This window comes from Podarcis raffonei, chromosome 3 (genome assembly GCF_027172205.1).
Source record: "Podarcis raffonei isolate rPodRaf1 chromosome 3, rPodRaf1.pri, whole genome shotgun sequence".
NCBI lineage: Eukaryota > Metazoa > Chordata > Lepidosauria > Squamata > Lacertidae > Podarcis > Podarcis raffonei.
In genome coordinates, this window is record NC_070604.1 from 31,191,903 (window position 1) to 31,205,660 (window position 13,758).

A 13,758-nucleotide genomic window follows, 5' to 3' on the forward strand; every position below is an offset into this window, starting at 1 on the left:
AACTCAAAATTTCTGAAGTGTTTGTTTGTTTTAGATTCCAATAGTATTTTTCATGTTTTAAGTTCAGCAAACTGTTCTACACTTGCAGATTCTCTTTCCTTTTTTGTGGTTTGCTGTGGGGTGAAACCCCTTTTCTCTCTCTTACTGAACTGAGGCCAAAATCAAACAAACCAGGTTTACATTTCTATCTTAACGATGCTACCTATAACATACCCTGAAGCTATCAGAAAATAAGTTTGATTGAAATGAAATATTACTCATCCATTTATATTAGAAAAATGGTTATTGCCTTCTCTATTCATAAAGTAATATGAATCAGTGCATTAAAAACCTAAAGGCACACTTTGAAATAAGTTTTCTAAAGCTTTCTAGAAGTTTTAGGATCGTGTAGGTTTGCTTTAACTTGCTTTTCAGCTAACTGTGGTATGGATGCCTTATCCTTTGGCTTATGTTGTAAATAGGACCTTGTGCCCAAAATATTCTTCAAAGCAGTTAAAAGCAGCAATGCTGTGTATTTACAGGGCTAAAGAGGTTCTAGCTTAACTGATAATAGATCTCTTTTTGGTTTTTCCTGTTGTTGTATTTATGTTTTCATTAGGTGTTTCTCAAAAGAGCGAAGAAAGTTCCAGGCTAAAAGAACAGCTCAGCATAATGCTTGGTGCTTTGTGGAGTCACCCAAGAAGCAGCTCAGATTTCTATAGAGGGCAGATGTGCTTTCGGTCAAATGATGACACTTATTTTCGATTTTGTTTTCCAGTCTTGGCCTGCGTATGAAGATGTTCACGAAAAGACACAGGCCCTTGCTGTATACCTGAAGCTACCTTGTTTTCCAGATATAGCAGAGGGCAGCTTCCTTCATCCAAACATTCTGTGCATGAAGTATTTGATGGAAGCCAACTTACCTGGTAAGGGCATGTGGGGGAGGGATGTGTTTTGTAACACCCAATTCAATGTTCACCCTATTTTTCCCAACGAACAAAAATTATACATTATCAAGTCCTTTTAAACAGCCTTTACTGTGCTAATGTCGAAAGCACATTCCGATTTTAATAATAATAATAATAATAATAATAATAATAATAATAATAATAATATACTTATACCCCGCCCATCTGTCTGGGTTTCTCTCCATATGGCAAATTCGGAGTTTTTCATGGACTTCAAGTTGGTAGTGGCATGGGGACTCCTAGGGCTTTATATATGAAACTCATGGCTGATGCTCTAAGATCTGTCAAACCAAAACAATGGCTCAAAATTTATGAGTGAGCCAGTGTGGGACAGCGGCTTGAGCACTGAACTTGCAACTGAGAAATACAGGTTCAGATCCCTGCTCAGTGAAGAAGCACAGAACAGGCTTTCCCAAACTTGGGTCTCCAGCTGCTTTTGGTTTACAACTCCCATCATCCCTAGCTAGCAGAACCAGTGGTCAGGGATGATCAGAACTGTAGTCCAAAAAAACAACTGGGGACCCAAGTTTGGGAAACCCTGGCATAATAGATAACTTGGGAAAGTGACTATCTATTCGCCGAGCCTACCTCACCTGGTTGTTGTGAGCTCAGTAGACAGAATGTATGCCTCGTGGGTGTTGAGTTAAGCTTTCAATTAACCTCTTCCCTGGTACTGTACTAAAATAATTAAAACAGTCACACTCTAAACCTTTTTGGTATATGAAATCCTGTTTCTGAATCCACTGGATATGAAAATAAAACTTGACTAAATATAAGGACAGATCATGTCTGCAAACATGTTACTTTCTTCACTGTCTCTTCTATGTACCTTCATATAGACACACATTCATCTTCTCTTTATTACAAGAAGGGCAGCAGCAGAATTAAAGGAAAGTACTAAATGTTTTCCAGACACATCTGCTCAAGTTTTAATAACACAGCATGAAAAAGAAGGTTGTGATCCTCTTTACTGCTGAGTCATGTTAACAGAACAATTAGTCACTTATAGCTGACCATTTGATTCTACCCAATCACTCCTTGGAGAAAATGAGATTCATGGAAGAAAAATAAGGTGTTCCTCAGTATTGCTGGGTTCCTAATAGTACACACCTACCGTATTTTTCGCTCTATAGGACGCACTTTTTCCCCTCCAAAAATGAAGGGGAAATGTGTGTGCGTCCTATGGAGCGAATGCAGGCTCCCTGGCTTCAGCGATAGCAAGGCAAAGCCTCCGAAGCCTGCGCTCCGGAGGCTTTGCGTTGCTTCCGCTGAAGCCAGGAGAGTCTGCTCTTTGAGGCTGGCGGTGGGGAAAGCAGCGCTTCCCCCATCGCCAGCCCCAGAGGATGGGGGGCAGCAGGAAGGCGCGCAACGCCTTCCCGCTACTCTCCAACCCGGCTTCGAGGCTGGCGGTGGGGAAAGCAGCGCTTCCCCCATCGCCAGCCCCAGAGATTGGGGGGCAGCGGGAAGGCAGCGATGCCTTCCCGCTACTCTCCAACCCGGGTTGGAGGCTGGCGGTGGGGAAAGCAGCGCTTCCCCCATCGCCAGCCCCAGAGATTGGGGGGCAGCGGGAAGGCAGCGATGCCTTCCCGCTACTCTCCAACCCGGGTTGGAGGCTGGCGGTGGGGAAAGCAGCGCTTCCCCCATCGCCAGCCCCAGAGGATGGGGGGCAGCAGGAAGGCGTGCGACGCCTTCCCGCTACTCTCCAACCCGGGTTAGAGGCTGGCGGTGGGGAAAGCAGCGCTTCCCCCATCGCCAGCCCCAGAGATTGGGGGGCAGCGGGAAGGCAGCGATGCCTTCCCGCTACTCTCCAACCCGGGTTGGAGGCTGGCGGTGGGGAAAGCAGCGCTTCCCCCATCGCCAGCCCCAGAGATTGGGGGGCAGCGGGAAGGCAGTGATGCCTTCCCGCTACTCTCCAACCCGGGTTGGAGGCTGGCGGTGGGGAAAGCAGCGCTTCCCCCATCGCCAGCCCCAGAGATTGGGGGGCAGCGGGAAGGCAGCGATGCCTTCCCGCTACTCTCCAACCCGGGTTGGAGGCTGGCGGTGGGGAAAGCAGCGCTTCCCCCATCGCCAGCCCCAGAGATTGGGGGGCAGCGGGAAGGCAGCGATGCCTTCCCGCTACTCTCCAACCCGGGTTGGAGGCTGGCGGTGGGGAAAGCAGCGCTTCCCCCATCGCCAGCCCCAGAGATTGGGGGGCAGCGGGAAGGCAGCGATGCCTTCCCGCTACTCTCCAACCCGGGTTGGAGGCTGGCGGTGGGGAAAGCAGGGCTTCCCCCATCGCCAGCCCCAGAGGATGGGGGGCAGCAGGAAGGCGCGCAACGCCTTCCCGCTACTCTCCAACCCGGGTTCGAGGCTGGCGGTGGGGAAAAAAGCGCTTCCCCCATCGCCAGCCCCAGAGATTGGGGGGCAGCGGGAAGGCGTGCGACACCTTCCCGCTACTCTCCAACCCTCCTGTGGGCTTTTGGGGGAGATGGGGGAATTCCCCCACCTCCCGCAAAAGCAGGCAAAAGCCAGGCGCTCTTTAAAGGGGCTCCGTGGCTTCTGCTGGCTTTTCTAGGAGGTGGGGGAATTCCCCCACCTCCTAGAAAAGCCCGCAGGAGCCGCGCACCCTTTAAAGAGCGAGCGGCTCTTGGGGGCTTTTCCCCAAGGAGGGAGAAGGGACTGACTGGCCGAGTCAGTCCCTTCTCCCTCCTGCGGGCTTTTGCGGGAGATGGGGGAATTCCCCCACCTCCCGCAAAAGCAGGCAAAAGCCGTGCGCTCTTTAAAGGGGCTGCACGGCTTTGCTGGCTTTTCTAGGAATTCCCCCACCTCCTAGAAAAGCCCGCAGGAGCCGCACAGCCTTTAAAGAGCGAGCGGTTCTTGGGGGCTTTTCCCCAAGGAGGGAGAAGGGACTGACGGGCCGTTTCAGTCCCTTCTCCCTCCTGGTCGAAAAGCCCGCAGGAGTCACGCGGGGCTCCTGTGGGCTTTTGCGGGAGGTGGGGGAATTCTGCCACCTCCCGCAAAAGCAGGGAGAAGGTCTTGGAGTAGCGCACAGGCTGCGTGCAGCCTGTCCACTGCTCCCAGAGCTGGGGGGGGGGAATCATATTTTTTCCTTGATTTCCCCCCCTGAAAACTACGTGCGTCCTATGGTCCAGTGCGTCCAATCGTGCGAAAAATACGGTATGTAGGTTCGCTAAGAAATAAGTCTCATTATGTTCAACATGACTTCCTCTCAGGTAAAATTGTGTATAGGATTGTACATTTCATGTCTTCCCTTTAGATTTCATTACTTTCCCTTTTACTATGTATTTTTAATGAAACAGGATTTTTTAGGTGCTTAAGTGAACAGGACTATTGTTCTTAAATCACTTTGAGATATATCGTAAAGTTTCCACTACAATATATGTAATGTTTCCTGTTGAAACATTTTATTTTGGTCATAATTTTTGGAAGCTGTGGTTTGAATCAGAGTTGGATCATTGTCAACTTTTAGTATCTGTACCAGACTTTCTCAACTTTGGGTCTGTAGATGTTGTTAGTCTACAATTCCAATCATTCCTAGCTAGCATGGCCACTGGTCAGAGATTTTAGTTCAAGAACATCTGGGAAAGACTGGTTTGGATACCAAAAGTTGACAGTGCTCTTAGAATTCCAGATGTAATATTCAGTATTAATTTATTCTTAGACTCTGCATGCTGCTGCAGTAATCATATTCATACTTGCATAACCAGCTGCTTACAGGTGAGAAAACAGCCTAGAAATATGAATATAAATAAACTAGAATAGGAAGCAGGCTGTGGCATGACCCTTCTCCTCTCCAGTGGAAATTCCTTGCTCATTTCAGCATTAATTAGGGCACAGTGCTGTTTGTCCCATTGCCGATATTAATCATGGTTAGCTTTTAGCCAAGGATTGAACTGTTTTGTTAGTATTAGCTTTGGTTATACTGTGATTGATGCTGATGAAGGAGGGAGGGAAATGACACAGCAGGGAGGGGGTGGGAGCCCTGAGCTTACTCAGTCTTAAAACCATGTTTAAGAAAATTGGGACTGCTATGTTATAATGCCAGTCCTGCATGTACCTTTTGAAAATTGCAAAGCACAAATGGATCTGATGGAGGAAGGTTATCCAATCAAAGTTAAACCCTGTTAAGTTCCATTGTCCTTAATGCAGCACAGATTAAAGCAGAAACTTAATGCTCCAACTGAAATTAATAACACTTTGCGTCCTAAATTTGGGTTGGATCACGTCTTCACGCACAGCAAAAATAAGGTTTAAGTAGTACTGCTACCACAGATCGATAGGTTGCCTTGTATTTTAACATTTCTTCTTTTAAGAAAAAGTGCATTTGTACTTCTTTTTACACCACTTTAACTGTAGCTACAATCTTCACATTGCTGTACAGGTGTCTTCGAAGACACAAGGAACACAATTTCTTACTTTTCCAGTTTAGCAAGGATGTCATGAATCAGCTACCTCATCAGATTCCAGAGGGGTTGTCAGTATACTCTGAAATACCACCAGCATTCACCTGCCTAAAATGTTGATTCCCTTCCATAAGCAGAAACAGTTCGTATACCTCACTGGTGACCCCGTTTGAAAGTAAAGCTTTCCCCCACAAACACAATTGTGCACATGTACACTTAAATGACTAAATCATGCTCAACTAAGCTACTAGGAATAGAGCAACACTCAAATGTCTATTATGAACAAACAAATATAAATAAGAAAATGTACGATAATAAAAGTTAGGAAATATGATTATGACTGTGATATGGTTTTATGAAATATTGATATTGGAAACTGCTATATATAATTACTAAGAAATTCAGATGGAAGAGATTTGAGGAAGTCAAATAATATGTTTATGAAGATGGATCTTAACTAATTAATTAAGTGTTAGTGTAGTGATGATTGGTTGTATTTTATGTTCTATATATATATTTCTTTTTCTTTTTTCTGTTTCATTCTTTTTCCTTGATTATTGTCAACTTTTTCTTTTGTTATGTCTATGTATGGAAAATAATAAATATTATTATGAATATTAAGAACAAACAATTTTTTTGTACCTTTAAATACTTGCCAGCCGTGGCAAGACCTGGTGGAACAGTATTGCGAGCCAAATGGGGAGAGGCCTGGCTAGCCTTATTAGGTCTGGTTCCCCACCATTGGACTGGATAAACCTCCAAGGTTCGTTCCAACTCTAGTTCTTTGTTTTGGACTTCCATAGCATTTGAAGTTTATCCTCTTCTTAATTCAGATGATATGCACAAATGGACGTGCAGAGTGGTAAAAAAAACTGGCGTTGGTGAAATGGACTTCCTGACACTCCATCCTGAGAATAAATCAGCTCAGAATGTGAAATACGATATTCTTGCCGTAGCTGTGGTGGTGGTGGTGCTGAAAATGCTGTTCTTGCTGGATGACCATTATGAATGGTAAGTGTGCGCTGCCGTTATAACAAACGCAAACTTACCGACTTACTGCAGTCCAGGGCCACAAAAATCCTAGACTGCTATTATTACCACTAAGGACTAGGTCAGTGGTTCTCAAAGGGTGTGGTGCGGCAGGAGAGGATGGCAAGCATGGCCGGAAGATTCGAGGACAAAGAAATGCTTAAACATTTCAGTGCAGTATAGTATCAAAACATGTTTTTTTTTTAATTTGCAGAATATGGCTTGATATCTTTTCAAAATGAGAGTATCAAGTGGTACTGAGGACAGTCCTAGGTTGTGATCCAGAATCACTGTTTGAACAGAGTGCTGGAGAATAGCATTGGCTGTCCTTCTGCCATTCTCCAACTCAGACCAATATGAAAGATCAGAAAAGAGAAAGGCTTCTTTGCGTTGATGAGGAGATGAGAATTCGTTTGTCTCAAATTAGACCTAATATAAATGACATTACCTGGCAAAAGCAAGCTCACACCTCTCATTGAGTTTGTATACATAAGGTGCATACGTAAGAGGCTTGTTTATAATTATCTTTTGGGAATGATACATGTTGTTACGTAGCTGCATTGTTTTATACTTTCTGGCTGTCCTGTGATCTTATTATAAAGTAGTTGTGTTCTGTGGTGTGAATTAAGCACTGTTAGGAGTTGTTTCTTTTTGTTTTCCAATGTATTTCTTATCAATGAAGAAAATGGTGTGAGATGAGTAAACTTTAATTATGGAAGTGTGGCCCAGAGGAAAAAAAGTTTGAGAATCATTGGAATAAACAAATGGAACACTGAATAAGAGAAATATAACATATTGCTTCCTTAATATTCAATTTGTGTATATTCACATAGCGTCTAGAATCGGTTTTGCCATTTCCCTCTTGGTCAGGCAGAATAACTCTGCAGCACAGCTCTGAAAGGGTCTGGTCTTATTTGACATAGTGGTGGTTCAAATGTTACTTATCCCAGTCCAATTTGCTTTAAGCTGTTTTTGATGTCGTATTTTAAATTTTTGGAACCCTATGGCTAAGGAAGGGTAGTAAATCATCCTCATCCTTGTAATGTGGAGGCAGAAAAGGGTGTGTTTCAAGCAGCGAGGGTTGTAACACTTGTGTTGTGTTGATCACATTAGTGTCCATGTCAGTGTTGAAACCCGTCCCCCCCACCAGATGACAGTAGATTATTGTATGAAGATGTTCCATGTAAGTAAAGCCCAATGGTGTCATGACCCTGGGGTCCGACTTCCCCTCTGGGGGATGAGGCCAAGGATTTGGAGAAATAATTGGAGGGTAAGGGTCTGTATCCTGCAGAGCTAGCCACTATGGTCCCCAGTTATCCAAGAACTCCAACATAGGAGGAGGCCATTCACATGGGATGAGCAAGGTTTGACCCAGCCCTTACAATTTAAAATTTTTAATCTAAGAGATAAGGCCTTTGGATTCATTAGAGTGGCTCAGATTTTAAATACGCTTGAGTAGTTTGAAAAAATGAGGACCATGTTTTCAATTAAAAAACCCCTCTGAATCTGTTGGATATATTTTCAGGTTACTAGCAGACTATGCCGAAGAGAGAAACAAAAGGAAAGAAGAAGGTACCAAATACTTTAGAAGAAGCTTAGTATAAGTTTTGCATTGCATATTTTAAGATGCTAGCGTACATGCAAGACAGTTGTGGAAGCTCTTTCAGTAAAGTGTGTGAATTGAAAAGAAAGTGTACCGTATTTTTCGCTCTATAAGACGCACCAGACCATAAGACGCACCTAGTTTTTGGAGGAGGAAAACAAGAAAAAAAATATTCTGACTCTCAGAAGCCAGAACAACAAGAGGGATCGCTGCACAGCGAAAGCAGCAATCCCTCTTGCTGTTCTGGCTTCTGGGATAGCTGCGCAGCCTGCATTCGCTCCATAAGACGCACACACATTTCCCCTTACTTTTTAGGAGGGAAAAAGTGAGTCTTATAGAGCAAAAAATATGGTAAGTCATACGAATGTATGAAAGAGCTGCCCAAATCTACATGTGAAAAAGGAGCTTTTTACATTTGCATGTGGCTTCCTAGCAATATCTGAATGACTGTAAGTCTCTTAATTTTTAGATGCAGAGGTTGCATAGCAAATGATGGAAACTGACAAAGGCTCAGTTTCCAGAAACTCCAGTGCAGATGTAAGATAGCTCATCCTTCAGTTGCTCTAAAGAGATCAGGGACCGGCTGAAGGATCACATGCTTCCTCTCCTCTGTTCCTCTCTGTCCTCATGCCTGTTGCCCTCACGTTTCCCAGCTGGCTTTAGCCTTCTTTAAACCTAACTAGTTTTCTGTTAACTTGGGTAGATCATTGCTGTATTCCCAACTATGTAGTAACGATGTGGTCAGCAGTAGATCTAGTCCCTCAAATAAGTCTCACAAGATGGTGTAAGGCAGATCATTTGGTTTGAATCCCTCCTCCCTTGGAGAACATCCAAGAAGAATTGGATATCTGTTCATACAAATATGCCCTTAAAGCTGGATATCCTAGAATGCTGAAAAACGAATGCAATACTTTTAATCGCAGCTTAACGAGAGTCAGTATAGTGTGGTGTCAGTGTTAGAAACTGAGATATGAAAGCTAAGAGCTAAATGGCACCTTAAATGGCACCTAGGCTAGGGATGCAACAGCCTAATGTCCAGGCATGTTTTTTTATAACAAGAATACAAAGCTGAAAGTGAATGAACTGCAGCTAAAAGATTATGTTCACTTTTCACACTGTCTAGTCCTTCTCCTGACCACCCCCCTAATATTCTTAAGAGGGTCTCTTCTCCAGTCTTCGGAGAGTAGCTGGAAGTGGGGAGGCAGAAAAAGGTCCTCCTTTCCTTCCGCTCTGCAGTTTTAATCTGAAATCTTAGGCGCAGTACTGTACCCAGAGCTCAGGAACCACTCGCGCTAATGAAATTCCCTGTCTCAAAATGTGCCTAGAACAGTGGGAGTTTCGAACCCTGCATGGTGTATGTGGAATTTGATGTGGAGCTTTCTTGGTCTTCTCTTATCTTGCGCAGAAATAACGAGGCCACGCTGATTTTAAATTCATGGAAGAAGGATGGAATAAAAGTTAAAACTTAATTTGTTCATTTTCACTATAGGCTGTCCAGTGTTTGATATTCGGAAATGGTACCTAGTTGTAAAGAATGCTCTGGATGTGGAGCAGAAGAAATTTAACGAAGGAAGAATCAGGTGTGGTGTTCATAGACTGACAGTCTCTGATTTGGGTTGGAGAAATAAAAAGGGCATGATAGCAATGGGCAGTACCTGAAGATACGAATTAAAATGGGTAGACCCATCTGTAATGTCTTAGGAAATCTCTCTTTGTAAATGTTTTTGGTGGGTTTTTCTTTTTACTTCTGATACCATTGTTGACATTTATTTATTTATTTATTTATCGTAAAAGGAATGGGAGGAATATTTTGAGGAATGTATGGGGAAGCTTCTGTAGAAAGTAGCCTTGGTGGAGAGATGATTAAGCTCTGGTGGGAGGGGTTTTAGCACTACACTGCTATTTCCCCTAAGTAGCCGCAGTGGTATTAATGGAAGATATTTCACTTTTGGCATTTTTGGGGTGAATGGTGAAACCAAACAGGTGATTGTATTCAACTGTTCTATAACAGGTTTAGATCATAGTTAAGGATATGGTTGTTGTGACGATAATCCACCGTGTGTTGTTTTCTCTTTCCTCCACCCCCAAATATTTCTTTTTTCTTTTTCTTTTTCTTTTTCTTTTTCTTTCTTTCTTTTTTTTTTTTTTTTTGCATCTTCAGACATTTATGGAGATGTGAGAAGCCACTATTGTTTTTTGTCCACGAAACATATGCTTTCCTCAAGAAAAGACGTAAGTGATTCCCTCTTCCTTTCCTCAAACATGACTCTTCCCCCCTCCCCATAGGTTGAATTCAGTTCTTAAGAACCTGGCCACATCTGAGGCATAGGGAGAAAGGGGACTGGGATTCTCAGTCTGGCAAGGAAGTAGGAACAGAACGACCATCTGCCGTTAAGCCTTACACGGCTCAAATATGTAATATTGAGCCATTCTCCCAGAAAGCATTTTGGAATACACTCCTCTTTTTCCATATGTCAGTTCTTCCCATGTGATGTGTACAGCTGTTGGAAATTATTTAAACTTTCCATTAAAGTTCCTGTCATGAGACACCCAAATTCTTCAAGAAGATGCTACGTTCTGATAATTTTTTTACTATCACCAGAATTACTAAGGTTTTTGGAGAATAACTTATATTCAGCATTTGGGTGTGCCTTGTGAAGTTTGCTTCCTTTATAAAAGTCTTCCAGCCTTTATTTCTTTCTGAAACAGCCTTTAAATTTTTTTGTGGCTCATTGTTACATTTCGCTTTGTACAGAAATGGTAGTGGACCTTCAAAGGCAGTTCCGAACACTGTCTGGTTCTGTGGAACCTGCTGAGAAGCGGAGCCCCTCAAGTTTCCAGCTAAACTGGACTGAGGAAATAGATTGTTTCCACGGGCACAGCCTGGTTGGGATTTTGCAACCAAAAGGCGACACATTAACAACTCTGAACAGAAAGTATTGGTTGTGTACGACTGCACTGTGCAAACGGAAGTAAGTGTTTGACATCTCTGTAGAAAATGTGTTCTAAATGTGTTAGCGTTTGTGAGAAGAAGACTTGTAGAATGTGTTGACTTGAATATAATAATACTAATACTAGTAATTTATTATTTATACCCCGCCCATCTGTTACATTTTGCTGCCTTTCAGGTATCCTACATTTTTGCCTTTTTTTATTATTCATCACCAGTTTGGAAGAAAGATGCAGTATTATGAACAAGAACATATGGTAGAGGACATTAAAGTTTGCTTAAGTATATTAATCACAACATCCTTTAATGATAGATTTCTTGTTGAACAATATATGTTATTCTGCCAGCAGGCAGTGTGAGGTGGAAGACGAGAGAGAGAGAGAGAGAGAGAGAGAGAGAGAGAGAGAGAGAGAGACCTAAAAGATTTGCATACATGCTACTTATTGCTGGAAGGAGAACAGAATTCATGCATTCAAGTAATGATTCTGGCTGCTGAAAAATTTAATGTGCTGCTTTTTGCCAGTTCTGTAGTGTTAGCGCTTTGAGGCTGTGTTGTGTCGGTGTCAAACCTTTATTTTAAATCAGATTAAAATGGGATCCTGAGTAGCCTTTCCTCTGGTCAGTACCACTATCATTCTTGATTGTGGCTACGTCAGATAGAGAGATTGGTTCAGGGTACAATATAGAGTAAGCACTTACAAAAAACCTTATTGGGTAGTAGACCTAACCACATGAAAAGGTAGCCAGTAGCCTGTGGCTATGTAATAAACCCAGATTACCTAGTTCCTTTCTTTCTTGCATTTCTAAGTGGCCCAGGTGTTGGTAACCTCTGTAGTACGCACTTAAAACTACCAACCTGTAAAGCTTTTAACCATCTTCCATGGTTAAGAGATCAGAAGTAGATTTTAGAATTGTGGACTTCATTTTTGGAAGAAGAACCAAAACGTCTTTTTTGCTGAAAAAGATCAATTATATATACTTCTAACATCCTCTTGTAATTTTCCACATAAGTTAGAACCAAGAGAGACACATTTGGACTCTGGAAACGTTTGTCAAGAGAAACTTCCTTCTCCTAATTGACAGAAGCACGTTTTCCTTACTTAGTTCTTAGTACTGGTTTTAGTCTGGTACTGCTCTTAAATCGATGCCCAGTATATTCCAGGGGCTAGAAAGCTGGAGATAGGTGTTTGTTTCATCTTTTGTATCCTGCCGTTCTATCAGCAAGAATCAAAGTTACTTCCAATGGAATAAGACAGCGTAAAATATCATCTAGGAAAGACTTGTGCAACTGAGCTTCCTTTCTCCTCTCTTCTTCCTTGTAGCCCATCATGCACCCTCAAAGTCTGCCCCCAGATGCTTGGGTGGCCCTATGAAGCAGATTTTGGGGTCATGTGGGGAGAGAAGAGGAAGGAGAAGTCCTGCTGTGCAATTAGATTGCTGCTGCGTTGGATACAGCCCCATACTTCTAATTTAGGCACACAAACAGTAGCACTGTGGCTTCTTAAAACCCAAACAGCTTGGAGTCTGCTGTGCACACACACAGCTGTTTGCGTGAAGCAATTTACTACATAAATCTGGGTACTCATGATGGTTGGAAGAGCGAAACCAGCAAATTTGCACAAGAGTTATTGAGTGCAGCTTGCCATATGCAGCAAACTCCTTGCCGTTTATATTTTGAGCAGCTCCCACACCACACATTCCACTGCTTTGTGTGAACAGGGCTTTAGAATGGGCTTCTTTAAAAAGTAAGAATCGGGTTCAAGGTCTTCCGCATTCGTGAATTCTTTGTATGACCGTGCCTAAGTTTCTGTCTCTTTGAGAGTGAGTCGCCTATCTTTAAAGCAGGGATCATGCGGCTCAACAGGGTTGTTCACAAAGCAAGCAGAGCAAACACTTACAAAACACTTTGCAGATTACAAGTGCTGTCTATAAATGCTTAGCTGTAGTGGTACAAGAAGAGCTTGAATAATATTGATAGGATGTGTACCCGTTTTTCTGGATGTTGTAATTTGGAATAAATTTGTGGGCTGTTTTCTTTTTCTTTTTCCCTTTTCTAGGGCGTGTGGTCATTTGGCATACTTCAAAGAATCAAATTTCCCTCATTCCTACCAGTTTGTTTTAAATCTGTTCTCCTTCATCCTGCGGGTGAAGCCCTCTCTCATCCATGAAGAAGTGTGTGCGATTGAACATAAACTCTTCTATACAGAACTTCGTAAAAAATCCATACTCTCCAAAGTTTGAAAAGGTGGAAAGCTTTAAAAACCAAAGATTTATCTCAAGAGAGCGAAGACCTTCAGTAAGTGCAATAACCTATACGGAAAATTCATACTCATTAATTGAGATTTACTGACATCATCACATTAAGACAGATGCAGCTGCTCTGCAATTTGTTCGTACTTCAGATGTCACGTTCCTAGGCCAGCTACCACAGTTTGTTGGAGCAGAAACAAATGCCGCGTTGGGCTGCTTCATACAAAAATACTTTAAATCAGTTTCTCGTTTGCATCCAGACTGGGAAGCTTTTCTTGCAAACCACAATTATTAGATTGAGAATGCGATGTCTGAATTGGACCTTACAGTTTGTTGCAGGGTGGGTGATAATGTGATCCACTAAACTAAACTCTGTGTCCCCCAAGTGATACTGTAAAATTTTTATACATTTTGAACTTCTTGTTCACTATTGTAATAACAAAAACATATTGACATATTTTGAAATAAACCTCTCTTTTTTTTCAAATGAAGTTGCCATTTAGCTACTTCCTAATGCTGTGATACTACAATCTGACGGTACCTTACTGGTTTATCAGTGGAGTTGGGTGCTCCATG

General features: G+C 42.7%; 1 protein-coding gene across 3 annotated transcripts in view; it reads left to right on the plus strand.

The window, feature by feature from the left end:
• TAF1B (TATA-box binding protein associated factor, RNA polymerase I subunit B) overlaps positions 1 to 13,485 on the plus strand; it is a 39,601-nt gene extending 26,116 nt beyond the window's left edge. Inside the window, exons 9-16 of one of the 3 annotated variants that reach the window (XM_053380969.1) lie at positions 758 to 905; positions 6,184 to 6,361; positions 7,905 to 7,951; positions 9,472 to 9,562; positions 10,144 to 10,214; positions 10,738 to 10,954; positions 11,111 to 11,214; positions 12,990 to 13,158. In XM_053380969.1, coding sequence (XP_053236944.1) covers positions 758 to 905; positions 6,184 to 6,361; positions 7,905 to 7,951; positions 9,472 to 9,562; positions 10,144 to 10,214; positions 10,738 to 10,954; positions 11,111 to 11,214; positions 12,990 to 13,054 — 921 coding nt within the window. In that variant the 3' untranslated portion in view covers positions 13,055 to 13,158. Of the gene's footprint in view, positions 1 to 757; positions 906 to 6,183; positions 6,362 to 7,904; positions 7,952 to 9,471; positions 9,563 to 10,143; positions 10,215 to 10,737; positions 10,955 to 11,110; positions 11,215 to 12,989 lie in introns of all 3 variants that reach the window. The other 2 variants (XM_053380968.1, XM_053380970.1) reach the window with 2 other exon arrangements.
• The last annotated feature ends 273 nt before the right edge of the window (positions 13,486 to 13,758 follow it).